The sequence below is a fragment of the Molossus molossus genome, unplaced genomic scaffold (assembly GCF_014108415.1).
Source record: "Molossus molossus isolate mMolMol1 unplaced genomic scaffold, mMolMol1.p scaffold_m16_p_9, whole genome shotgun sequence".
NCBI lineage: Eukaryota > Metazoa > Chordata > Mammalia > Chiroptera > Molossidae > Molossus > Molossus molossus.
In genome coordinates, this window is record NW_023425403.1 from 103084425 (window position 1) to 103111876 (window position 27452).

Genomic DNA, 27452 nt, shown 5'->3' on the forward strand with positions numbered 1-27452 from the left:
TACGAAGCAGCTAGAAATGGCCTTTACAGTAAATACATGGTTTTACTCATTAGCACAGTTTAAAATTGGAATTCAATTTTTAGAAGCAATTGTCTCATGGTGGCTGGCAGGTTTTCTGAATGTGATGCCAGTGTGGCTTCTTTTGAGAAACTCAAGACAAGTGTGAATGGGGCTGAGCAGGGCATGTGTTTAGGTGCCTTTAACACTCTCCTGTCTCCCCAGGGCCACAGGGGAGCGCTACCGAAGGGAGATGCTGGCCCACGGCGGGGGCAGGGAGCCCATGCTCATGGTGCAAGGTAAATGAGGACTGGATCTTTCTGAAGGCTTTCTGGGTCACATGTTTTAGTGTTAGCACTTTGAGCTCTGTTTTTGACCATCTATAATAAAAGCTTTTCATATTTTCTCCATATATATTTTTTTCTTTTAAAGAGATGATGCTCCAGCTATGTACTTTTTCTAAGAATCTATTTCATTGTTTCCCAAATAATAAATTAATTTTTAGTCACGTGTTTTATTTAGCTGCCAGGATGAAATTCCAGGCTTTAGCTTTCAAATGTTGCTAGCACTCCAATAGAAAACTGTTAAACTCGTCATAAATCTGTAAGTTTGTCATCGATTCTCAGAAAATTTGCCTTTAAATTTTAGTAGATCACAATGTATTTCTTTAGCCAACAGAACTCACTTATTTCGTCTTCCTTTTTATTTTCCTTGAAAGTTTAGCTACACGTTCGCAGAAATTCAACGCATTAGGTTGGACTTTTTACCTGTTGAAAACACTGAACTTAGTTCACTGTTCTCTGAGGCATCACCCTGTCATCTGTTTTCCTTTGTAATCTTTTTGGTAATCTTTAAATTTAAGTATTTTCACTGAAAATTATTGTGAATGGAAATGCCATGATTTTTTATATAATGTTCTCCCAAATATTTCAAGGAAGATGTGACTATTATTGGTACTTGCAGTGTATTAGCAGTTATACTTGCAGTGGATCCCTCTGGCTGATGGAAATGGCATTTGGAAGTAACTCCTGGCGTGAGGGAAGTGTTGTCCTTGTGGTAGCCGAGTGAGTCCTAACAGACACGGGCCTGGCGCGAGTGTGTCTGGCCTGGGTCTGCGCAGTGCAGTGCCCGTTGCTGTCAGAGCTCCAGGTCCTTCCTTCAGCCGCTCGTTGAGAAGAGCAGGCATCTGTTGAGTGCTGGCTGCGTGCCAGGTGCCATCACAGGCGCTAGCGGTGAAGTGGTGAGAGACAGAGAGACAACCCAGGCAAAACCCCAGCTCTGTGGGCTCCAGACTTCTGTCGGCCTGCCCAGGAAAGCGGTCTTGTGGGCCCCATCTGCCCGACGCCACAGTGTGTCTATAAAGCAGAGCGGCCAGCCCAGAGATCCTCCAGTTTTTGTAGCACAGCACAGCTGCCTTTGCCAGTAACACTCTGGCTTCCCACCCATGACCTAGGAGCTGACCTCTCAAGATAAAGAAGGCACGCTGACGCCTCCTCCGGTTTCCAGCTGACCCTACTGACCTCTGCTAGATCCAGGAACTGTGTAAATGTTGCTCATGTATTAATTAGTCTTCTGGCACCTGTGTCAGCTAGGAATCACCATTAGCCCCGTTTCACAGCTGATGGCGCAAGCCTGCTCCCGGTCCAATCAGGAGGCAGTGAGTAGAAGACCCGGGATGTGAACCTGTGACTTCTGGCAGCAGAGACCAGGCTCTTTATCAGTCTGTGCTGCTGCTCATGTCTGTGGAACAGAACACCTAGTTAAGGGTCTGTTATGGACTCATGTGAAGGTGACATTAATTGGCAGCAGGTAGTGTAAATTGTGCGCTGTCTGGCTGGCAGTGTGGGTGCTGTGTAGACAGCTCGCTGGGAGTCAAAGTCAGAGACATGCTTCAGGAGTGCTTCTCTTCTAGTTTTTCCTTAGTTACAGTCTCCCGATAGCATTGCTTAGCTTATGCTTTTTGAAACCAGGGTCTGAATGCTCTCTACACACAAATATTTGCTTACATGCGGTTCCATCAAAAGAAAAGAAATGGAATATTTTTCACTGTTTGTCTTTTGGCTGGTGTATTTTTCTACTCTCTTCCAAGAATGTTGTAAAAAAAATCTCTAAAAATGTTGTTCTTTATATAAAACATTTTTGCGTTAAGAAAATTAATATTTTCAAAACTAAAACCCACATGCTCAAGAGAAAAATAAGACCACAATTCAAACCAGAAATGATAAAGCATTCAGATTCCAGTTAACACCAACAATAGAACAGTTCTGCTTTTACTCTTCAATGTTTTTCTTAATGTTCTGTCAGATCCCATTAATTCACATGATTTGTTACATGTCGACGATGAATAGGGAGCTGCAAAGAGATTATGCCTGTTGTCACTTTATGGAGTTGGATTTGTAAGACAAGACCAGCAGTGGCTTCTCATTTTCTTGTATATATAGCCAGCCCATCCCACAAACAGGAATGTCATAGATGGTGGCTCAGAGCCTTCATGCTGGTGTCCCTAGGAGGAGTGACTGGTGAAATTACTGAGAGTTGTGATATAGAAACATAAGCCATCTAGTTGGTATTATTCTTTTATGTTATAGGTGCTGTATATACTTTATTTAATATAAATAGGCAAATATAAAGAATTATATTAATTCGTAAGAGGTAAAGAAATAGAATAAAATTGGCCCTCTGGATTCTCAGCTCTCACCTCCATGGCACAGAGGGCTGAATAAGGCACTTGAGCACCCTGATTTTGGTATCTATGGGGGTTCCTGCAACCAATCTCCCATGGATACCAATGGAGGACTGTACCTACCTTCAAATACTGTGCCTCCCTGACCAAATGATCCATTTTTTAACCTCCTTACTTGAGACTTAGGTTTCAAGTTAACTCCAAGCCATTTCTTTGAGTCAGAATACTTATGCATTGAACTTATGCTCTTTGACTGATACATGTCCCACAAAATCAAATATATAATGCTTTAGATCTTTGAATAACAAATACTGTGCAGGGGAACTTTTTGGTTCCTTGGTGTGTGTTACAATGAGTCATCACTAGCTCGAGTCCCTTGGTCCTTCCTGATGCTCACAGACAGATGAGCTGCCTGTGGCCAGAACCCAGTCGAAGGAAGTCCCAGAGAACACCGCACCCCTCTGCCCTTCTCCCTGCTGTTGTCCGTACTCACCAGGTTCCGCCAGGCGGTTGCAGGAGCAGAAGTCTTTCTTGAAGGGCCTATATTTGTTTCCTCCCAAGACTAAACACCATTTGAAGGCAACAAAAACAGTGGTTAGAATAGCATTTCCCTCCTCAGAGAAGAAAAGTGGCCATGTGGTACGACAGGATTGGAATTGTAGTTAACTAGCTCTGCCACTTACTGTCTGGAAGTCTCTTGAGAAAGTTACTTAATCTCCATAGGGACATAAAGTATGATTTGACTTCAAAACGGTTCTCTCTAAGCTCCATCTGCATAGCTCCTTTTCAGTCCATCTCTGAGGGTGGGTCTGTGTGTGTTACAATTGATTTAGTAAATGCAATAGAAAGAGCATTACAGATTCAAATTAAGTCCTTATCTAGTTTTTATCTCATGTCTAATTTTTATTCTGGAATGTAAAGCTCTTTTTAATTAAAGTGTGCATATACATTTTTATTGATTTTTAGAGAGAGGGAAACATGGATGTGAGAGCCCAACATGGTTGGCTGCCTCTTGCACACCCTCCCGGGGATCGAGCCCGTAACCTGGGCATGTGCTCTGACTGGGAACTGAACCGGCGACCTTTCAGTGCATGGGACGGCGCCCAGCCTCCTAAGCCACACTGGCTAGGGCTAATTAAAGTATATTTGACATACAATATTATATTAGTTTCAGGTGTATAACAGAGAGATTTCACTTTTTTTTTTTTTTAATCCTCACCCGAGGACATTTTTCCATTTTTTGTTCAGGTAGAGTGGGAGGGAGGGAGAGGAAGAGAGAGAGAGAGAAACATTGACGTGAAAGGGACACATCGAGTGGCTACCACCCGCATGACCGACCAGAGCCAGGGACAAACTGCAACCGAGGTACGTGCCCTTAGCGGGAACCGAACCCGGATCTCTCTGGACCGCAGGCCGACGCTCTAACCGCTGAGCCAAACCGGCCAGGGCGAGAGATTTCACATTTAAACATTTTACAAGTTATCACCACAAAAAGCCCACTATCCATCACCGTACAAAGTTATTTTTATATTGACTGTATTCCCTATTCTGTACTTTACATCCCGTGACTTATTTATATTATAACCATAAGTTATAATATAACTTCACCTTTTTGCCTTTACTCCCACCACCCAATCCTCTGGCAACTATCAATTTTTTTGTATCTGTGAGTCTGTTTTATTTGTTCATTTGTTTATTTTTTTAAATTCCACACATAAGTGAAATGATACAGTATTTGTCTTTCTCTGGCATATTTCACTTAGCAAAATACCCTCTAGGTCTATCCATGTTGTCACCCATGGCAAGATTTCATTCTTTTTCATGGCCGAGTAATGTCTGTGTGTCACACACACACACATAGAGCCACTTCTTCTTTATCCATTCATTTATTGATGGACACCTAGATTGCTTCCATATCTTGGCTATTGTAAATAATGCTTAATGAACACAGCGATGCATATATCTTTTCAAATTAGTGTTTCATTTTCTGAAGTAGATTTGCTGGGTCCTTCTTTGTCTCTTGTTATGGTCTTTGTTTTAAAGTCTGTTTTGTCTGATATAGGTTTTTCTAATCTCAGCTTTTTTCCCCCCATTTTCATGAAATATCTTTTCCATCCCTTTACTTTCAATCTTTGTGTCTTTAAATCTGGAGTCTCATGTGGGCAGCATATATAAGGGTCTTGTTTACTTAGCCATTCAGTCAGCCTTTATATTTTTCAATGGAGCACTTAGTCAATTAACATTTAAAGTCATTATTGATAGGTATGTACATATTGCCATTTTGTTTTCACATTAGAGTTGTAAGTGGTTGGACTATCCTTATATTTGCCTTTGCTAGTGATATTTTTTTTCTTCCATATATATATTCTTATTTCTAGTGTTGGCCTATTCTTTTCCACTTAAAGAATTCCCTTTAACATTTATAGTAATACCATTTTAGTGGTGATGAATCCCTTTAGCTTTTGATTGTCTGTGGAAATGTTGACCTCCTTCAATTCTGAATGATATCATTGCTGGGTAGAGTATTCTTGGTTGTAGGTTTTTCCCTTTCATCATGTTGAATAAATTGTGTCACTCCCTTCTGGCCTGCAAAGTTTCTGTTGAAAAGTCAGGTGATATTCCCTGACTGCCCTTGTATGTAACTAGTTGTACTTCTCTTGCTGCTTTTAAGATTCTCTCTTTATCTATAACTTTTAACAATTTAATTAAAATATGTCTTGGTGAGGGTCTTTTCAGCTTCATCTTGTTTGGGACTCAGTGCTTCCTGGACTTGGATGCCTGTTTCCTTCCCCAGGTTAGGGAAGTTTTCAGCCATTATTTCTTCAAGTAGGTTTTTCATCCCTTTTTCTCTCTTCTCCTCTGGGACCCCCATATTAGTACACTTGATGTTGTCCCACAGTTCCCTTATGCTGTCCTCATCCTTTTTAATTCTTTTTTTCTTCTTGATCTTCCAATTGGAATTGGTGATTTCCACTATCCTGTCTTCCAGATCATTGATCTATTCTTCTGTGTCATCTGATCTGCAATTGATTTCCTCCAGTGTATTTTTCATTTCACTTGTTATATTCTTCAGTTCTGATAGGTCCTTTTATATAATTTTTATCTCTTTGTTGAAGTTCTCACATAAGTGGACCTTATTGAGTTTCTAGGTTAATTTGAAAATTTACCATGTGATAGGTGCTTTCTGCCATGCTACCTCATTTAACCACCTACAATGTAGGTCTCATTGTCTCTATTCTTATAGATAATGAAACTATGTCAAAGTTCATTCTCTTTCTGTGCTGACTGTCCTTCCAACTCCCACATCTACCTCAGAACTTTAAATTCTGACTTGAGATTGAGCTGGTCTTTAGATCATGGAAGATATAAGTGACATGAGCCTTGAGGTCTAAATGACCCCCAATGTCTGAAGTCACATTCTAACTAATCTTGTTGACATTGGAGAGGCCTGTCTGCCATCCACTGATCCGCAATAAAATTTTTCTTAATCTGTTTTTGTATGAGCCCTTTTAGAATTTTGTGACAGAGCTGCAGCTTAGTTGGTGGTCACTGTTAGTCGTGGTGGCTCTGACAGGAAGAGTCTCCACATCAGAAGGAGCATGATGTTCATCAGCATCAGGTGCCTGCCTCTGGTTACAGCCCTGCCTGTGCTCACAGACAAAAGGTTAAAGTCCAAGGTTTTGGCATTCCAAGGGTTATTTTCAAATACTAAAAAACGTTCTGTGCTCCTTTCTAGAAAGAAACTCTTAACTTTATTTTTATGTCCCTCTGTGGCCAAATGTAGTGTGCAAGTAGACATACAAAGTAATAACTTGACAGAATTTGAAAAGGACCCAACATCAGATTAGAATGAAAGAAATATTAGCTAAATAAGCCAATTCTCAGTGAAACTCCCTCAGTTTGTTTTTCTGTGTTGCCAAAATGGCTCTTAGAACCAAAGTCTAGAAAGGCCTTACTTTAAGCTAATTAAAATAATGATGCCTTACATTTCTGCAGAATCTTCTGGTTTTCACAACACGTTCAGTTTTGCCATAATTATCCTATCTTATATTCTATATAATCTCTTCCAACTTATTACATATTATTTTTGCCCAGAGAACTGTGGTTTTTATTCCAAAAGGTCCTACTCATATCTCAAGGAGATTAATATAATCTAAGCATCTACTCTTCTCTTTTAAAAACATTCTTGGTCCCATTAGAAGCCAGCACACCCAGTACCCAGATCTTGGTTTCACACCATTCTTTATTAAAAGGAACCACATCTCCTTGAAGGAATGGCTGATTCTGGGGCTAAGTGTGCAGTCTGAGCCTGGAATATCTTGTAGTAGCAGAAAAGAAACACGTGGCAATGGGGGTATGTGTCAGGGAGTCCGGCAACCACTAAAAAGAGTTCTCAAAGGACCAAAAACTGCAACAATTTGAGGAACCAAGTAAATAAGGCAATGTTGGAATATAACACAAAATACAAAATATATATCCATGAGTTCATACTGATATAAATGATTAAATAAATACATAGATAGGGAGAATAGACAAATCTCCCCCACAGCAGAATCTCAGATGATGTGTGTAGACATCCCCCCTTAAGGAGGTGGGCCCTGACTCCCTGCCACTGAGGTGTGGGATTCTCCAAGTGTCCTTCTTCCCGGGAGGGCAGTGTAAGAGGGGACCTCAGAGTAACTCAGCAGGGAGAACGGGACATGCGCCACCCCAGCCAGGTGTTCAAGGTCAGCATCGGCAGTGGTAGGTCATGTTGATAAGATGCGCCCTTGATATAATGTGTTGAGAAGGGCATGTCACCTCCGTGCTCCTCCTTCCCACACCCATAACCTCAGTCCAACATGAGAGAACCATCAGACAAACCTGGATTGAGGGACAAAGTACAGAAACCTGACTAGTGTGTCTGAAAACCGTCAAGGTCATCATAAACAGGGGAGTCTGCGAGACCGACAGCCTAGAGCAGCCTAAGGTGACACGGCGAAACCCTGAGTGGGACCCAGGAACAGTGAAAGGACATTAGAGAAGTTAATAATGCTGTATCAATATTGATTATTGAGTTGTGGCGTGTGAGATAATAGAGGAAATGGACTGACTGGGTGTGGAGTGTGGGAACCCTCTGTGCTGGCTTCAGTTTTTCAGTAAATAGAAACTACCTTATGAAAGTGTACCAACAACAAAGGCTCTTGGGTACGATTTTTGGTAATGGCACTACTGCTCACAGTTCTCGCCCCACCGTAGCCCCATGGGCCACACTTCGCCATTTCTGGCGCTACTGTCCCTCCTTGCGGGGGCACACAGAGGCTGACGGAGAGGAGGAGGCCGTGGCACGGACTGCAGCCGGAGAGGCAAACGGGCACCAGGCCATGCAGAGTTGCAGGCACCGTTCGAGGGTCGGACATTTATTCTGAGGACCCTGCGAAAGCACTGATAGCATTGTAAGGCAGGCAGTGACAAGACCAGATGTATGGTGTGCAGCATCATCCCCCCCTGCGGAACGGGCCTGTATGTTCTGATTTGAAGAGGCCCCTTGCTGTTGGCACTGATCCTGGTCAAAGAGGGCGACTGGGCCCAGGAGAGTAAGCAGTTGGGATGAAAAGAGGTTTTATGATTTATGAAATATTTATGAAGCAAAAGCGGCCAGTCTTGGAATTGATTTGGCATGGAAATGAGTGAAGAGAGTGTGAAAGACACCTCCCGAATGCCCTGCTTCCGTGGCTGGGGAGGCAGCCATGCCACTGTGGTAACTGAGAGCCACGGGCCCCTCACGCAGAGGGAGCCGTGGCCAACTGAAGTGTGAGGTATTAGAAAGGATGAGATAGAAACATGGAAGCAAGAAGTAGGCCATTGCCTGCCGTCCCTCGGCCTGCCGGGATGGGAGCAACGCAAGGAACCTACAGCCAGGCTGGTGGGAGTGAGGGGGAGCTGTGCAGGGGAGCAAGTGCTCAGATCTCTGGGCGCAGTCCCATTTATTTGCAGATTGGCACCCCCAAGTCACAAGTGGATTTAAGTAAATTATATCCTTGAGATGGCATTACTGCATACACCCCAGCTTTGTTTCTTGCTTTTTAAGGGAAGAGACCTTGAAGCCAAAAGATAACAAACCCTTATTCACATGCAAATGAAGTACCCAGTACACCTGGGCCAGGTTCCCCCCCTAGGATTGGAGGATGCATTAACACAAGGTTGAGAGTGCTTAACACAAGCTTGAAAAACATCCATCTTCCAACCCCACAATTGTCCTACAACAAGTCAGCCACTGTGTAGAATTTCGCTGAAGAAACTTCTAAGTCAAAGGAATTCAGTTCCAGAATCACTGAAGGGACTTTACACGGAATTAGATGGAGGAAGCACTTCCTCCTCAAGAGTTCCTGAGGGGAAACCTACTTTGTCATGAGGCAGATTCATTCTTGTAAACAGCTCTCATTGACAGGATGACACATTTATTCCAGTTGACATGAACGATTCTGTCTACTTTTAATGATGGATGTCTCGTTGACATAGCATCTTTAGGTAATGAGCATCTGGATGCTTTTATTTTTTGATAACCTGATCACTGCCCTGATAGGCCAGATGCGCTCAGCACATGGCCTTCCTGTCGCATGCACAGTGCAGACATGGCAGCGCAGTCAAGGAGCAGTGAGTCCTGTCTGTCAGCAGAAACGCGGCTGACGTTGGAAGCTGCATCAACAGTCATTGCTCAACACTGGCTGATGGATCGTTTCCCTATCGTCAGAATGGAAACAGTCGCTTACACAGAAAAGGCATTTCACCTTGTTTGGTAGCACCGAAAATTAGCTGTAGTTCTTCCGTTCACTCTAAACATGCATCTGGCCAGCCCCTCACCAGTGCCACCACCGCAAAGCTGCGGGCCCAGCACTGCCTGCGATCAGAGTGCCCGTGAGCCTTGGTGTTCTCCCAAGTGTATTTTCTTAAATATGCCTCTGCCCCTCATGAATTAAGTGGTATAAGCATGAACACATGAAAGGCTCTGCCTGATGTAGCCAACACCCGGGCTCCCTAGTTGCACGGGCCTTGCACAGGAAGGCCAGGGCGAGCCCAGGACACGCCGAGGCTTCTGAGTGCTCACCCCGGAGCGCAGTTGACATTCGTAAGTCGCTTATGACGAACCCCTCACACAGATATGTTAAATATTCAAGGACAAGATGACATAAAACTAGCAAGCGAAACTGCTGTTGGAAATAAAGTATTCAGATGAATTCTGATGGGTTGCTCAAAAGTTTTAAATACATAACATCTTTTTCCCTCTGGTGTCCGACCTTGCCCATCACTCTCTGCCCCGACTCTGTTTTTACTTTATAGCACGTGACTTCCTGACACAATGTAACCTAGTTTATGCACTGGTCTGTGGTCCATGCTCCTCAGTAAAGTGTACACTGCGGGGGGAGGGACTGTGTTCACTGTGCTGTCCCCACCTAGAACAGGGCTCAGTACACAGGCAACCAATGCATATCTGTCAAATGAGTGAATAACGAAATATTCAAATATACTTACGAGGTCAAATGTTTCTTGTTCCATTAAAAAGTGGGGACAGGTTTTTATCCACCTTGTTTTGAAAATGTTTATATCCCATAAATATTTCCAAAGGTTTTGTGGGCCCAAATGTTTTGGTGAAGCTCTTTTATAACATAAAAGTACAGGTGTTAAAGGTGTCCCGTCACCCACTGTTCAGTGTATCGCCTCGTCTCTGTGTTCCTGCCATCCTGTCGCTCAGTTGTCTAGTGATCAGGTTCACCTTTGTTCTCCGCCACTTAGCCCAGCCTCCTCCTCACCACACCCACATGGGACCCTGGGCCAGGGCCTGGACCGGCCATCAAAGCGTTTTCTCAGCAGGGAAGAGGAAGCCCTGGCTTAAGTGAACACCACCCCTTTGGCTATCTGAGCTGTTTTCTGTTCTTCGCAGAGCCTTCCTCTCAACACTTGGTACATTTGTTATCCTGTACGTAACCAGTGTTCTTCAAAGTATAATCAAGGAGATCATTCCTTGTGTTTTATAATTCATATAATGCAAGACCTAGTCAATCTGATAAATTACTGAAGTTATTTAAGAATGTCAGAGATAAATTCTGCAACTTGATTCATGATCATTAGTAGTGTGCTTTGTTATATAAGGGAAATCAACTCCTGGGGGTTAGTTAGAGCAGGACCGACTCAAAGCAAAACCCCACCTCAGGCCAGGTCGGCCCCAAGGCCTGGCCTTCAGCACCTCCCTCCGAGGCCTCGTCTCCCAGGCGCGGGATTGTTTGCTTTCAGCTGCCCCACCTCCATTGGCGTCTGGGACTGAAATAGCCATCTGGAATATTGGCTTTTGTTAAAAGACATTATTTTAATCTTCTTAGGTTAGTGACTAGTAAAACAAGGGCACCTTTACCACCTGTACTTTTATGTTATAAAAGCTTCACCAAAACATTTAGGCCCACAAAACACTTGGAAATATTTATGGGATATAAACAGTTTCAAAACAAGATAGAGTAAAAATAAAAATGTTAGTTTTTATAACGAAATATTAGTTTGTTAGTTGTTGATAACATTAATTCATTTAGGTTTAGCCAACATTTATTGAATACTTACTGCTAACCAGGCACTTTGGAGCCACAGAAATAAATAATAATAATATAGAGACCCTACATTTAGGTGAGGGGTATAGCATCCTGTGAGAATTACGAAAAGAAGTCCTCTCTGGGAGGCGGAACTGCCCATACGGGGCTCCAGTCTGCAGGTGGGGGGACTGCAGGGCTCGGGTCCTGCCCCTCCCCCAGCCTGCTGCCTCAGTAGCTGCACCAATTGGGAGACCAGGGGAGGCCGCCAGGGGCTGAGTGCTGGGAAGGTGATTTGCTGAGGTACAGACCTAGGTAAATAAGGCGGGATGTCGACCCTCAGGAGGCTCTATAGGTGCCTGTTGTATTAATGGGCATCAGACCCTGGGGTCTACAGCTTGCTTTCACTAGATGGCATCACCAAAGCGGTCTGTTCTATTCCCAGAGACAGGGAATACACACCAGAGGCACCCAGCCTTTGAAGAGCTATTCAGATGTTCTTTGCTTATAAATAGAAGCAAAAAGGTCAAACTTTGAACTAAACACATTAATAGCATTTGAGATACAAAGTACTAAAGCTAAATAAAAAGTTAGTATTTCAGAGATACAGATAAACAGCAGAGAAAGTGTGTGGGTATCACAGGTGACAGGGCCTCATGAGAAGAGTGGCGGTTTTTCTCCTAAATAGACCTAGAATAGGTCATTCCCGCGGGTCACGGTGTTTCTTCATGTACCAGGCAGATAACTGCATACTGTCATACTAGAAACTTACGAGCACATTCTATGGTTTTTACAATGTAGGATGGTAGAAACCACATGACACATTGATTTCTTTCTCCCAATTAAAGGAAGTCTTACCAGAAAACCATAGCTATTTTCTTCTGCTAAACTAACCCAGAAGGCTCTATTATCCTTGGATATTTTCCCCCTATTTTATTATAAATTCCAATAACTAAATTCAACCCAACATAATTTGTGCTTCTGGGAAAGTAACTTTTAAACAGAATGTAACTTTTAACCTGGCAGTGGTACACCACCATATGTATGGCACTGTATGTCAGTACAGTGCCTTGGTTCTGCCCACAGGGCACGTGGGTGTTGATGATCAAGTAGCTAGATGGGAGGGATGGGGAGAAGACCCCATCAGATCGCAGGCCGTGCACTGATGTCATCACAGAGCACCTCTTACTGAACCCTGGGCATCAGAACTTCCGGCCCAGCCGATTTCAGTCTGTTTCAAACAGCATGTCCAAAGGAGATTCACTATGCAGGGAGGTCAGGGGACAATGACATAAGGAAAGTGTGCTAGACAAGGCCATGGACAGTATCTTTAATACACCGAACACTAATTTGGTGGCGGGTGTCATCCCATTTCACGCCCAGGGAGAGGGAGTCTGAGCACAGTGAGGAACTCCCGCGTTGCAGAGCTATCCGGGGCACGGTGAGGGTCGGACCCGAGCCACTGTGTCCTCACAGCCCTGCGGTGCCAGTGCGTCCTGGCTCACAGCACCCACCCCAACCTCGCGGGGCTGCAGACTCTTGATCCACTCCTTTGCTGCTGTGGACTTTGGGCAGGTAGTGTTCAGTCTGATTGTTTTCTGTAGTCCAGTCCCCTGTCGTTTTCTGCTCGCTATGTAAATGAGAGGAGCCCCTCCACGCGTGGAACCCCGAGGGAATGTCGCCAGAGCCTGACCTTACTTGAGGTGAGACCTTTTCCCAGGTACTTTTCTTGTAGTAGACTCATTCCAAGGACATAGCAACGATTCCATTTTAAGATTATGTCAACATTTGCTACTTTCTAAAAAGAATGTAGATAATATTCTTTCAGCTCTTTTGATTGCTTAATGAAAACATCATAAAAATCTTTTAAAAGGTCCTTGCAGATGGCGTCCTTAGCATGTGGTTACAAGTGCATGCTGCTGGCCGAGGGCGAACAGCAGTTAGCATCTGACCTGCCCCCAAAGCTCTGGTCTCCGTCTCAGCGTGACACCCTGAGGCACGCAGCTTCGGGGAGGAATGAGCTGAAGGGCCTCTGGCGGGACCATGCTGAGGGCACACTCATGAAGTCACAGTTGAAAACTGTACTGATAAAAAGTAAAGTAATTCCGGTAGTCATAGAGACCTAGAGCTGATTTAGTTGAAGACATGCTTACTAACTGTTGTTTGAAATGCTGCCAGAGATCATAGAGACAGGAGCGTTTCTCCTGGTTTGACCGGATCCGCTCCTGAAAGATCATTTACCAGATACCTTCCAGTGTTTGAGTCTTTTCAACTATCTCTAAAAGAAACTTTTTCCTTTTGACTATTATGTAATTTTGCTAATAATTAAACTAGATTTAGCTCATACCGAAACCTAATTTTCTTTTTTACCTAAGTTTATTTTTACATTAAAGTTTTTTAATAGAGTAATTCCTGCTTCAAATCAGAGTTTGCATAGATCAAATATTTGATAACATTATCAAGTTCTTTTTCTGCTCCATCACATAATTATGGTATGTCAAGTAACACATATAGTTTTTTTATCTCTTTTCTTACAGTACTAAACGTGTTTAGTTTGAGTAAGCTGTAGTATCAGGAAGACAGCGAAACTCCATTTACATTTTTCCTGAAAGCTATTTAAACAAAACAGGTTTTTTTAAAAATTCATAAAGTCTTAAATCACACGCTCAAAACAATTGAGATGTCAGCGCTACGTTCATCGTTGCCTTTTTCTCGTGCACACCCTTCCTCACGTCAGGGGCAGAACTGTACTGGAGCTGCAGCAGCCTGCGTACTGGTCTTCCTCCAAGGAGGAGCACTTTGTTGGACGTTAACCAGTGAGACTGATTTCCACGACCTTTATTTGCACAGTTGAATGGGCAGGAGAACAGGAGCGGCAATAATAGCAGTCATGAGTGATGACAGTAACTACTGCTAGAACCCTTCCAGGGTGCTTTCTTTTTATCCTCACCAGAGGTCATTTTTCCATTTTTTTGTTCGGATAGAGTGGGAGGGAGGGAGAGAAACATCGACGTGAAAGGGACACGTCAAGTGGCTGCCTCCCGCACGACCCAGCCAGGGCCGAGGATGAATCGCAACCGAGGTACATGCCCTTAGCTCCCGGGTCTCTCTGGACCACAGGCCGACGCTCTAACCGCTGAGCCACACCGGCCAGGGCTAGAGGGTGCTTTTGAGGGGCCAGATACTGTGCTGAGCACGCTGCAGTGGCATCGGTCCACGGGGTGTATTCACTAACGCACACCCCACGTCACGCAGCAGCAAGTGGTAGAACGAGGGTTCAGATTCAGGCACCCCCGCTTGTCCGCTGTGGGCGGGGTGACCTCCACTCTCGGGGTTCACCAGGCACCTCTTGCTTTGGAGAGTTGTGTGCATCTTTCACTGCACTTCCCCGCTGCTCTTGCATAGTTTCTGGTAACTGAGTTGCCTTGTCATGAATACACTGATGTCCCAAGAAGATAGTTTTGAGTTCACAGAGCAAGATGTCACGGGGATAGGCCTGAAAGCTGGCATGTGCTAACTGGAACTGACCAGGCATCCATTGCCGTACATACGTGAACGTGGTTATATAGCAAAATACAACTTTTTGAATGAAAACGTGTGAACACAGAGCCAGCTTTTTTACTTGACTACACACTAATTGGCAGAAACCTTTTCTTGCACAGGGTAACAAGGATAAATGAGGAAAGCATGCCATGGCATCAGACTTGGAATCTGGTGGCTCTAGGATTACAGCATAGTCCCCATAATGGAGGTAAATGGCCACCCCCAATAATAGCCGAGTAAAAAGAACCTCTCGTCTTTGGCCTGTGTGGCTCGTGCTAACGCGGCCTTAAAAGAGCTGCCGGCTGCCTGGAGAAGGGAATGGAGACGCTGCGTTGCCCAGGCGCAGGCCTCCCCGTGGAAATGCCCTGAATTTTTAAGAGGGCGGGAACATGTTTAATGTGTGGGTGTGTTTGTTTAAGGAAGACATTGAACTTCAAAGGGCACAATGTTTTGTAACCCAGAAATGTAATTGTAAATGGAATTATTCAATCTGACGATGAAATTGAAATAAACTAATTTATAAACAGAGCATGAATGTGGGCCTCCACTTGGGGATCCGCCTGGACTAGCAGGAAGGACAGATGCTCTGCTCAGCCCAGTCGGGAGCCCCAGGTAGAGAGCCTCCTGTCTGAACAGCAACAGATATTAATCCAGCCGAGGGGCCGGTCGAGTTTTCTCAGTTCAAAGGAGGAAAGGAATTTCACTTTCTGGCTGATATCCTCATTTTCTCAGAAACTGATTGTAGATAGTGGGAGTCTACCTCTAGAAAAAGGTGTGGGTAACCACAGCCTTGTAGCAGAGAACTTCAAAGCAGAGGTGAGCCATACAGCTGCCCTAGGCTTGGGAGAGACAGAGCTGGAATAAGCGTTCTGATCTCGTAAAACTCGCTTTAGACTTCTCAGCCTGCAAGGCCGGTCTGAGCTGCGCTTGGCACGTGTGACTATTTCAGCCATAAAGATAGCCATTAACTGTTCGGTGGGTGTTAGAACTGATAGTGTCAGGAATACACAGATGCCCCTTTCATGCATTTCCACATCTGTAGACAATCTGCTTGGGGTGGCAGAGAGATGAACATCTGGGTAAATCAAAGGCTCTATCTTATTACTTTGGTCTCTTAAAAAATTGTGGTAAAGTATATATAACAAAATTTACCGTTTTTTACCATTTTTAAGTGTACACTTCAATGGCATTTACAATTTTTGTATACTCACAATCTCGTGCAACCATTACCACTATCCATTTGCAGAACTTCACATCATCCCAGTGACCTCTTCTTGATAACCTTTCATCACAGCTGCTAACAGGTAGAAAATGGATTGACCATTGTAATTATTTTTTTATTTTCTTCTTTTGGTAGATAAATGGTTATTCTATAAAAATCAGATGGCAAAAAATAGGAAAAAAGTAAAACAAACAATAATGTATTAGCTGGATATTTGTGATTATAAGTTTGATGATAATATCCTAAATACCTAAAATCATAGACCATTGTTTTGGAATTCAACTTGTGGGGGGTGGGGGGCAACCTCTTCCTTCAACTCTTGAATTGGGAAGTACAGTGATACCTCGGTTCTCAAACATAATTCGTTCCAGGAGGACGGTCGAGAACCGAATTGTTCGAGAACCGAAGCAATGAAACCCAATAGGAAAGCGTGACTCCACAAAGCGTGACTCTCTCTCTGCACTCACACTGATGACGCAAGCAAGGCGCGCTGGGCCGAATGAACGCCATTCGGCTCAACTCGGCTCATCTCGGAAGTTCGAGTTCCAAATATTTGTTCGGATTCCGAGACAAAAGTTTCTCGAATCTCCTGGTCGAATACCGATTTGGTCGAAAACCGAGGCGTTCGAGAACCGAGGTATCACTAATCCTCTGGATCTGATTGTTACTGTCACCAGTGATGGGGCATTTTCTCTGTGTTCAATGCACTATTTTATTTAATCCCTGTAATAATCTAGCAAAGTGGATGACACTCTGCCAATTTCGTGAGCTTCAAACACTGCCACTCTCACATGTCACCTTTGCTCTGGTTGCTCCAAGCAGAAATGAGGCCTAGGAAGTTAAGGCTGGTCTGAGATGCCTGAGGTTAGCTCAGGGTCTGCTCACCCAGCCCTTGCAGCCTAAAATTCTAAACTGCACAGTATCCCGAGCTGCTGACCCAGCCGCGGTCTTCGCTGTGATGCTTTTCAAAGTCCCTGATAGGGGTTCTCCCAGGACATTTCCTCTTTGGAGCCTAAGGCTCTCCCGAGTCCACCAGACTGTCCCCTAAGCAAGTGCTGCCTGAAACTTGACACACCTTAATGTAAACCAAACACCAGTGTGTCTGAAGTGTAAGGCATGGCTGGCTTTTTGCTTTCATCTTAAGAGAACTGATGACTTACTGATTCCTGGCCGTCCCGGGCTCTGAGGGCCTGGCCAGCCGTGGTAGGCAGCAGGACCATGCCCCCCGGGCCCCGCTGCGGCGCACGCAGGCTTGGATACACCCCAGTCCACGAACTGCCACTGCACCTTTGAAAACACAGCAAAGAACGAGTGTCAGAAGGACCCACGAACAGCTGAGACGATCCCGCCCTGCTTCTTGCCGGACCTCACCACACCTCCCACCAACCTGGCCAGGCCCGGAGGCTATGAGATTCTCTTTCCCCTCTTCGGCCAGGATCACTCTCTGATTCTCAGCGAACTTGGAAAGAGGAAAACTGACATGAACGCTTGTGTCTACATCACCTGGACTTTATGAAGAAAGACACAGTCATTTAAATGAAACACATGCCTGCTTCTGGTTCAAGTCCTGGGCCTGGAACGTTGGACCTTAATCAAACCGAAGTATCAGTGTCCCCCAGGCAGCACTAAATCCCTTGTGATGACTTGTGAACTGATCTTTTTCCAACTAGGAATCTTCTTGAGGAAACAGAACGACTCTGGCTGACCAAAGCAGAAAGGCACTCGGGAACAACACGGAGGAGGCCAGCGTCGAGGGGCAGTCAAACCAGGGCCCACTTCTTGGTAGAGGGAGCAGATGGTTCCCGAGGGTGCTGGCGCCAGGGCGGATGAGTCCCAGTCACCCTCAGACCTGCCGTCCTGCTCCCGGCGCAGATGGCAGGAGGAGCACGTGCTGGCACAGCTGGGGAGGGCAGCGAGGCTGGGGCACCCAGCAGGCCCCACTCACGGGCACATCAGGTGTCTGCGCCGCACGGCCGAGGGTCAGCAGCTTCCCTGGCCTCTACTCACTACACACCAGGAACACTCCCCCGGTGCAGCAGCCAAAAATACCCCCAGACACTGCCGGACGTCCCCTGCTCGAGAACCTCTGATCTAAAGGGAAAGCAGTCCTCTGACCAGAGGGAAATGGTGCTGTGGAAAAACAAGTGGCTTGCACCAAGTCTTCCTCTCCGTCTGTCTCCACGTTTCCAGCCGGGTCCGAATATGCCGGTCTGTGGGCTCACTGTCTCCATGACATCTCACTCGGACTCCTGCTCTCCGGTTCACAGTGCTGGGCACGCGGGTCCTCAGCACACTGTGCCTTCAGGAGGCACAGACACTCCGTCCAGGGGGAGCGAGGCCCGGGCGTGGTCCTGCTGACTGTGGCCTTGTGCAGAACGTGGCTGCCAGGCAGGGCATCCGTTTCAGAACGTCCGAAGGGGAGGGCGCCAGTCCTGCGGGGTCAGTACCACCGCCCGCCCATCCCTCTGTCCATAGGAGTCACCCTAGGAAGACCCCATTTTCTCAGAACTGATGACATTCCCACAGACCACCAGTGCCGCTGATGTCCTGGCCTCCTGGTTGACAGAGATGTGATCACAGGCCTCAAGCTCAGTACAGCCAGAATTGCTGCATTAAAGAAGTTTCTCAGGTCTAATTTCTGAGCTTTCCTCACAAGAGTCAGTAATTAAACACAGAGCGCCCCTTCCCAGGGGTCCAGTAACCACACAGACGGCTCCTTTCGTAGACAGAAGCTGCTCAGTTCCCATCCTGCCCCCCGTGTGGAGGCTTCTCAGGCAGGTGCGCAGCCGCCGTGCGCCTGGCCACTTAGCTAGTGGCCGCTCCCTGACCCCCCCCCACGCTCCTTCAGGTGCTTTCCCCCTGTCACCTCGGGGGGTTGGTGGTGGGACCCTGCACAGTGCCCCAAACAATCCTACTTTTGTTTTCATAAGGTTGTTTTGTTTCATTTGAGACATAGTTTTTTAGTTTGTTTTCAGTTGAGAGAAACTGCCTCATTTCCCATGTAAATCGGTGTTCTCAGGACCATCAGACGCGTGAGGGCTGGCTCATCGCCTCGCTGGGGGCCCCACCCCTAGTCCTGATTCAGTAGGTCTGGGGTGGGGACCAAGAAGTGTAGTTCTAGCAGGTTCCCAGGTGACCCCAGGTTGTTGGACTAGAAGTTACACGTTTAGAATCATGAGAGCATATGTTTCTAGAAGAAAGATTCTTAGTAATAAATAAGACTATCTTCCGAATAAATGACTGTGATCTTTTTGCCTGCCTTGCATTCACATTAGGTACTCAGGTGCACACAGAGTGAGCGAGTGAATAAATAACTGATCATAGAAACCTTACAAAGATTCTATTTATAGTTACTTCAATTCACGCTTCTTCACTTTCACTAAATGTGATCAGACTTACTACGGTTTTGTTTGGTTGGGTACCCTTTGTTGGTGTTAAGCAATAGGAGATGTAACTATTCCATTTCTCTTCCAAGACTTAAAATAATTTTAATGTTTTTAATTGCTCCAATAATCTCCCATATTTTCAAATTTAAATGATATAGAGACCATTTCACCCCAGGTGCTTAGTAAAGGGAGCCAGAAAGAGATTCTTTGCCAGGTTGGCTTAGAGACATAATCAGACTGCCAACCAATCAGGTTTTCAAACAATTGTATTAATGGTACATCTAAACAGGTACTCAAGAGGTTAAAGAGTTCATGCCAAGTATGTTGATATTTAAATGATGGTCTCATTAGATTCTATATTACACATTACAAAATAACAGGGCGTGAACTGCAGCTTTATACATGCATTGAAGTTATCCTGGGGCTGAGGGAATTTTTTCTTGGTGAAAGCATAGAAATATGCATGGTTAGAAGTCCCTGAAGCATGTAAGGGCTTCTGTTTGCAAAGGGTTACCACAGAGACTTGGAAGCCGCCCAGAAACATCCTTAAGTGCAAAACTCGTAGGCACTTTATTCCTTTATTCTCCCAGCATTATGCCCAGAGAAGAATCTCCGCATCAACCAAGCGTGGCTGAGTCCTGTGCCATGGGAGGAAGAGGCTTTCATGACCGACGCCTGTCCCAGTCACGGCTGGGCAAAGGCATGTGCCAGCTCCGGCCTTCCCGGCGGAGGCTGCGCCCAGGCGTCTGCTCCCGCCTCCCGCTGGGGAGTCACGGGGGCTGCTCTGGAGTGTGCTCCACGGTACGGAGACCACATGCCCACAGGCCGTGGCACTGTGGCTCTGCCTTCAAGGCAGTGAGGGACCATTAACGAGCTGGGCCCACATACCATAGGTGGCATCAGGAAGCTATTAGACATTTTGGGTGGTGGTGGTTGTTTTTCCAGAATTTCTCCACACATTTGGTTTTTGTAATAACCAGGATGATAATGTTTAAATATGGGCCTTTTAAGAATGTGCACTATTTTACAAAATTCCAATATGATGTGTGCATTATTTTACAAAATTCCAGTATGTCACCATACTTCAAGGACACAGGCTCTGGACCCAGACTGCCAGGGTACAACAAAGAAACTTGTAGCTGTGCGGCTGCTCTTCCTCACAGGTGTGTTTGCAGGATCAGATGAGCGCACACTCTTAGCACTCGCTGGTCACTCGGTCCGTGGCCCACAGACGGCCGCCACCACTGGCGCGAGTGCTCACGGCAGCCTTTCCCCGGACACTCCCTAAAGGGGCTGCGGGGTCGCCCCCGCCGGTTATCTTCATCCTCACTGGAGTCCCAGCTCTGTGTCAACAGTACGACAGAGCAGCCCCAGTGCAGTTTGGAAGCCCTCACCGCTTCAAAGGTCAGTCTTGGAATCCTTTGATATCATAATTTATTTTCATCAGGCCCAGAATAATTGCCTAGTACTTCAAGGTTATGAAACACGCTAGTCTGAGCAGAGCAGAAGAGCTGAAAATGTTTTGGCTTGTACCAACTTTTATTAGCCCATTTGCCTCTCAGGTAAAATGAGGAGAAACATGAGTTAAATCATCGTCCTCCAGCTACTCATTATCCGCGCTCTGCCCCTCTGAGGACAGGTAGGCGGCGGCCTGGCCTCCGGTGCTGCCGACGCTCTTCTCTTCTGCGCCGTGCTGTGCACTTGTGTGTTGGTCCTTCGGGCAAAAGCAGTCCGTGTACCCCTGATTTCGGTGATTTCCACAGTGGAACATGTTTGTAAACTCCACCCACTTGTGCACTTAGCAGCTCCAACCTTTTTCCCAGAGGCTGCTAAGAAACAGCAAGTCTAGTCATCACTCTTTAAGATTAAGACTTGACGACAAAAGGGACATTTTTGTCAGTTTTTAAAAATCAGAGTTTTGGGGTTTTTTTGACTATACACATATATACAAGCTAACTTCAATTTTTCTTATTTATTGACCTACCTGAAAACATTCAGTTTTTCTTTTAATTCTGTGTAGAGGTTAGTGCATGTTGACACTTGCCAAACACTTAAATCTAATTAAGGCGAGGAGACTATACAGTATCCAAGCGGATTCTCGCCCCAGCAGCCGCCCTGCACCTGGGTTCCGATCTCCTCTCTGAACCTCCATCTTCAGCAGGGACTAACATGTAAAATTACCAAACCATCTGGCTCGGACCAAATCTTATTTAAAAATACCACGAGTGTATATGTCTTTCTTTTGTTGTTGCCACAGTTCCATTCTCTGAGATGCAGGAACGACTGGAGTTGAGAAACGGGAGAAGGGTGTGTGCTGGCTAGGTCTGTCTCCGAGGAGGACAGAGCAAGGTCATATTTATGTTGGCAGCCTGTGGAGTGGAAATGAACCACTGCAAAGGGCCAGGAGGGCCAGGCTTAACTGACTAAGTTTGCTGTGAATGAAAGGGTTTGAACTTCTGACAGTTCTAGTCATTTAATCATAACCAGTCATTTAATTATAGAATGTTTCACATACTGAAAGGAATCAAGTGGCATAATCGGTTCACTCATTTGCTTGAAAGCCCGTATTCCCTACAACCCTTCTCTGCTAAGAAACCTGCAAGAAGGGCTTGTGTTGGTGGCACTCGTGGAGCAAGCAGCTCGATTGCTCTGCTCCGGAATCGACCTCAGGAGACCTGAGACCTGCTGTATTCGCGAGACGCCCCGCTGGGCAGTGGCCTCCGCCTGGAAGACAGTGGGAACTGGGCGGCTCCGTCATCAGCAGAGACTCAACAGTTCTGCCGCTAGCACCGCTGCACCAGAGGACAGGCCTTTCGTCCGCAGACTGTGCTACTGTAAAAAGAAAACTGTTTTGAACTTTAGTCTTGCAAATACAGACGTAGCAATGGAACGTTCTTCCAGTAGCTGCCCCTTATTTCTGACACTCCCTGAGCTGGACAGAAGAGGGGGAACGTGAATGAGGATGGACACAGTGGGCCGGGTCGCCCGGTCAGTGAGTCCCGGACCCCGCGGTAAGCGTCCCCCGGCGGGAGTCTTCCTCACGCAGTCGCGATAGCTGACCCGCCAAGTCAGGCGCCAAGGGGCGAGGGGTGACCGGTTCACCTGGGGTTGAAGGGTTATGACACTGTGCCTGACCACTCCAGGTCTAGTTGGCTTACAGGTGTGTCTGGAGCTGCTGTCTCCATGCCCACCATACGCAGCCGTCCTTGGGCTGTTTCCCACATGGCCACTCACTGGTGGGAATGCCCACGTCGTGTGGCCAGGCGGGCGAACCCTGTGTTCTCACAGGCTGCACCTGGGCACCCACACACTGCCCAGCACCCACACACGGGCTGTGCTTCTCCTCTTGCTCCGGACTGTACCCCTCCATTCCTGGGTGCTCTGGGGCCCAGCCTCGGCTTCTCGTTGCCTCTCAGAGTCTCTACCGTTGGCGAACCTCACGAGACCACTCACCCCACACACAGGCTGCACTTGCCACTTGGCCTTTCCTGCGTCCATCCCTCCACCGACCCGATGGAGCCTGACTCGCCCCCTCTTCATGGTTCTCCGCAGATCCCAACCCCCACAGCCTCTGGCGCCTCCGCCCGGAGTCCTCTTCCTCCGTTCTCCACCGACTGCACTTTGTATGCTCTTCATATCCTCAGTCCACTTTCGTCCAGACGTTTTATGATGAAATTTTTTAAATATTCGACAAAGTTGAATGAATAGTAAACACTCATATATACTTGCCATTTTGATTCTGTAGTTAACATCATGCTGTCTCTGCTTTACCACATGTCCAGCTGCCCATTCTTTCGCCCACCCACCAATCTAGCATAGATATCATATAGGTCATAAATATGAAAGCAAGTTGCAGACTCAGTACATTTCACCTGTAGACACTTTTGTGTCATAGCTTTAACTAGAGTTCAATATTTGTTTACTTTTTTAGGGAAAATTTATATACAGTGAAACATACAACTCTCATTTGATGAGTTTTGACACATGTATCTACCTTTATAACGCAAATCACTGTCCAGATACAGAGCATCACCATCACACCAGGGAGTCCCTTTCAGCTGACTGCTGCCCCTGCTCTCAAAGGTACCACTGCCCTGGTTGTTCCCACCACAGCTCGCTGGGCCCACTTTCGAACCCCATGTATATGAGGTCAGTCAGAATGCGCTCCCTTGTGTAAGGCTTCTTGCATTCAGTGCAGCGTTCTTGGGGTCCATCCATGTGCTTGCCTGCATCACAGGGCGGTTCCTTGTCATCGCGGAGTGGTATTCCATTTATACCTAGCCTGTTGATGGAGCTTGTGCAGTCCCAGCCTGGGAGGTAAAGTCTGTTCCTTGTTGGCGTGCTTTCATTTCCTTTGGGTAAATGTCTAGGAGGAAATTGCTGGTTTACAGGGTAAGTTTGTGCTCAGTTTTGCAAACTGCTAGCTAGACCTTTGTTCAAAGCAGTGCCTTTCACCCTTTCAGCACAGATGTGTGACCGCTTGGCCCACGGCCTTGCTACATTCGGTGTTGTCCGTCATTCTAGCTATTCTGGTGGGTGTTTTGTGGTGTCTTGTTATGGTTTTAGTTTCCTTTTCCCAGATGACAGTGATGTTCTATCTTCACAGAGCCTGTTAGTTCTGTATGTTTATTTGGATGTCTTCTCTTGCAAAATATCTTTTTTGTCCATTTTTAATATGAAAAAATTTATGAGTTTAAGGACTTCTTTTTATATTCTGAATAACAATTTTATATGAGGTATCTTTAAAGAGTGGAAGCTTTTAACTCTGATAAAATATATCAAATTTTTTGTGGTTATTTGTGTCCTAAGAAATTGTTGCCTACCTAAAAGTCACAAAGATAGTCTATATTTCCTTTTAGACACTTCATAATTTTAGCTTTTACAGTTAGGTCTGTACCCATCTCAGACTAATTTTTATGTATGGCATGTGATAAGGGTCAAGATTAGATTTCCCCCATCTAGATAGCCGGTTCCACGGGTTGACTTGTGACTGTGTCCGTCTAGCCCTACTCATCTTTGACTGTCGTGACCTGGCTTGATTCTTAACACATACCCAATACTCAAGATATGTTCACTGAATTACATTAAAATTGTAAAGGATAATAGAGGATCATGGCAGTCTTTTCATATCTCAGTTTTGGTATTCGTTTTATGGAATCTGTCCCCCAGATCAAATGCCGGTGTATAAAGCCCTCTGTTCGACCCTTCAGTTAGCATTTTCTACCAAAAATAGAGGTTGAGGCAGCAAGATTGATTGCTTGAATCTTTCTCTTTGGAGTGAAGAATGGAGATAAATGTAGCTTTTTATTAAATTGTTAATATATGCTAGTCACAGTGCATCGCTGCTTCCTGCTACATCAGGTTTGATCTTCTAGTAACCGTGTGTATTAGGTGAGGAAATCTGAGTACTGGCGCTGTTGAGTGACTCCTGCATTACACAGTTCATAAGTTGCAAAACTAGAAGTTCTCCAGGAGAGGAAAATTGTAGGAAAGCCAATAACTTGACCCTGTAAGATTTCTACCTAAAAAACTAACACTTGTTTTCTTTTAAAGTGTATAGAACTTAAAAATAAAACTTGGTAAATAATTAAACATATCAAATTCTAAATCAGCCCAGTCAAGATAACTGAGAATATCAGTCTTCTAACATTACTCCAAGTATATAGTATTATCTGCAAAATAAAAACCCTTATAAACATATTGGGGCCTAAATCTCTGTGCTGTTTTGAATAGACAGGAAAAAAGGCATTAAAATCATAAATATCTTCAGGGCCTATACACTGCCCGTGACTTTATGTAATATCCCCAGGTTACAAGCTCTCATTTCAGAAAGCAGACGCTCCCCTGTGTGCAGACTGGAGCAGCCTTGTTGTCCGGGGTAACGTACCAGCTGATGTTCCTGTGTTCACAGGTATGCTTCAGAAGTGTCCTTCGATCGATGACCTTGTAAGTGCCCTCGTCTCCGACTTGGATCTGGACTTCGAAACTTTCCTCATGGACTCTGAATGACGGCAACCCCTTGAATCTTCTAGGTCAAGGTCATGTAGATACTGTGTTGTAAATGCTGTAGCTGTTTGCACTCGTTTCTGACTTCAGTTCTGTAATAACTTCTGGGAAATCTTAAACAGATGGAACGTGGAATAAATAGTTTGTTTTAATTAAGCTGGCTTATAGTCTGTTTGGCAGATGTTTGAACACATAGGATCCACTCAGTGAGCTAGTGAAAACTAGCACATAGAGTTGTTAAATTTAAAGGTCTGGGCATTTCCTTAGACCAGCCACTTTTCTGTTGAACTTTTTAAATCATTTTCATTGGTCTTTAATTGATTAAATTAGAGACTTCATTAAAAGCAAAATAACTTTAGTTTGTGGCAGTCTTCAGAAGATCGCACACAAGTTCTTCTGAATGAGCAACACTTCTTCAGCCCACTGTGCTAGACTTTGAAAATGCATTTGTCCCTTTTAACAGCCAAGAAACCAAGTATGGTTTCCAAAGTACTTGTAATCGACTGCATTGGTTTTCTTCTGAGTGTTCAGGCAGATACAGATGGACTCAGAACAGACAAGACTTGAACTCATACATCTCTGGCTGGATTATGAATGTACAAAAATAACTGCAGGTCCAATTTATGAGTGACGTACCAAGATCCAGCAACTGGTTAAATAAGGAAACTGGATTTAAACCATGTCTGTCTTTATCCTGAAACCATCTGCCTTACATTATTGCAGACTGTATCCTCTGTGTTAATAATAGGAAAGAAATGATTTAATGGGATTTTCCCACCATCAAAGTCAAGAATTTAATTATAGACTTTAAAATGGCATCTGCTAGAGAAGCCTCTTCCTGCTTTTCACTGAATGACCAAAGATGATGCAAAAAGGCAAGATTAAAAGTCCCCAAAACCAGGACATATGTCCAACTAATTCACAGAATCTGGAGGAATGTCTACAAGCTCAGAAATAGATGAGACCAGACGAAATGCCAGTGACCCGCCCATGCTGGGTACAGCCGGGTGCACGGGACTGGCCCGGCGTGCCCCCACCCCCGCTCACCCTGAGAAATCCGGAGTGCTCCAGCCAGCAAGCAGAGCGCTGGCGTGCCACCCACACATGCTCTCGCAGTGGCCCGCTGCCCTTGGTTCCTCTCCCAGCTCCTCCCCACTGAATTTCTCAGTCTGAACACTTGGAACCGCAACACGCAGAGGCCTTGGGCAGGAAGTAGGGCCGGCCTGGCCGTGGTGCCTCCTCTGTGCCCAAAGCCGAGTGGGGGAGGGGGGCAGGCTTGGGTCATGCTGGCATCAGGAGCCCGAGGCCAGTGCCCAGCTGTTCGTGTACCCCACCCCACTTATTCCTGTCTGAGCTAAGGTAAGATCATACCTAACAAACTTGTCCCACACCAACGCTAACTCCTTCTGAGAAGTGGACTTGGAGAGACTGATATGAACCTGCCGGGCCGTGACAGGTAAACATGAAAAGGTGCTTTGACCAGCTCCCCTGTGTACCAACAGTGACAGTCCCTTCCCAGCAGAGGGTGAATAAGCAGAAGAATCACTAGGGAGCCCAGGTGCAAACATTCTTCAGGAAAAGGAAAAGGAAAGATCACCTGGAGGAGAACTTGGGAAATACTCTGCAAAGGAAGTAAAACACATTGCAGAAAGCCTCTATTATTCCAGGGTTGAGAAAACCTAGTATTTATAATGCTGAAAGCCATAAAGAGCAAGCAGAAATAAAAAGATAATAGGATAAGCTAGAAAGATTGGTAGGATAAGAATGAACGGAATACAAAGAGACTGAAATATACGCAATGATTTAAAATGTTATCAAAGCAGAAAAGAGCAAAGCTGTTGAGGACAAACCTGAGAAACATCTCAGAACACAGGCCGAAGGGATTCTGAGGCTGGTAGCCGGGAATCGGAGAGGGAGCTGCCCCACCGGACACACAATTCCAGAGGCCGCAGGACGCTCGGAACAAAAGCAGTCACAGAACAAGAGTTCTGCCCTGGCCGGTTTGGCTCAGCGGTTAGAGCGTCGACCTGCGGTCCGGAGAGACCCGGGTTCGGTTCCCG

General features: G+C 45.5%; 1 protein-coding gene across 2 annotated transcripts in view; it reads left to right on the forward strand.

Annotated features, from left to right (window-relative positions):
- The window catches only part of LOC118622623 (mitochondrial intermediate peptidase), a 176240-nt gene extending 150692 nt beyond the window's left edge, over window positions 1-25548 (forward strand). Inside the window, exons 18-19 of one of the 2 annotated variants that reach the window (XM_036250048.1) lie at window positions 223-296; window positions 25298-25548. In XM_036250048.1, coding sequence (XP_036105941.1) covers window positions 223-296; window positions 25298-25395 — 172 coding nt within the window. In that variant the 3' untranslated portion in view covers window positions 25396-25548. The remainder of the gene's footprint in view (window positions 1-222; window positions 297-25297) is intronic. The other variant, XM_036250047.1, reaches the window with a different exon arrangement.
- Window positions 25549-27452: the final 1904 nt, after the last annotated feature.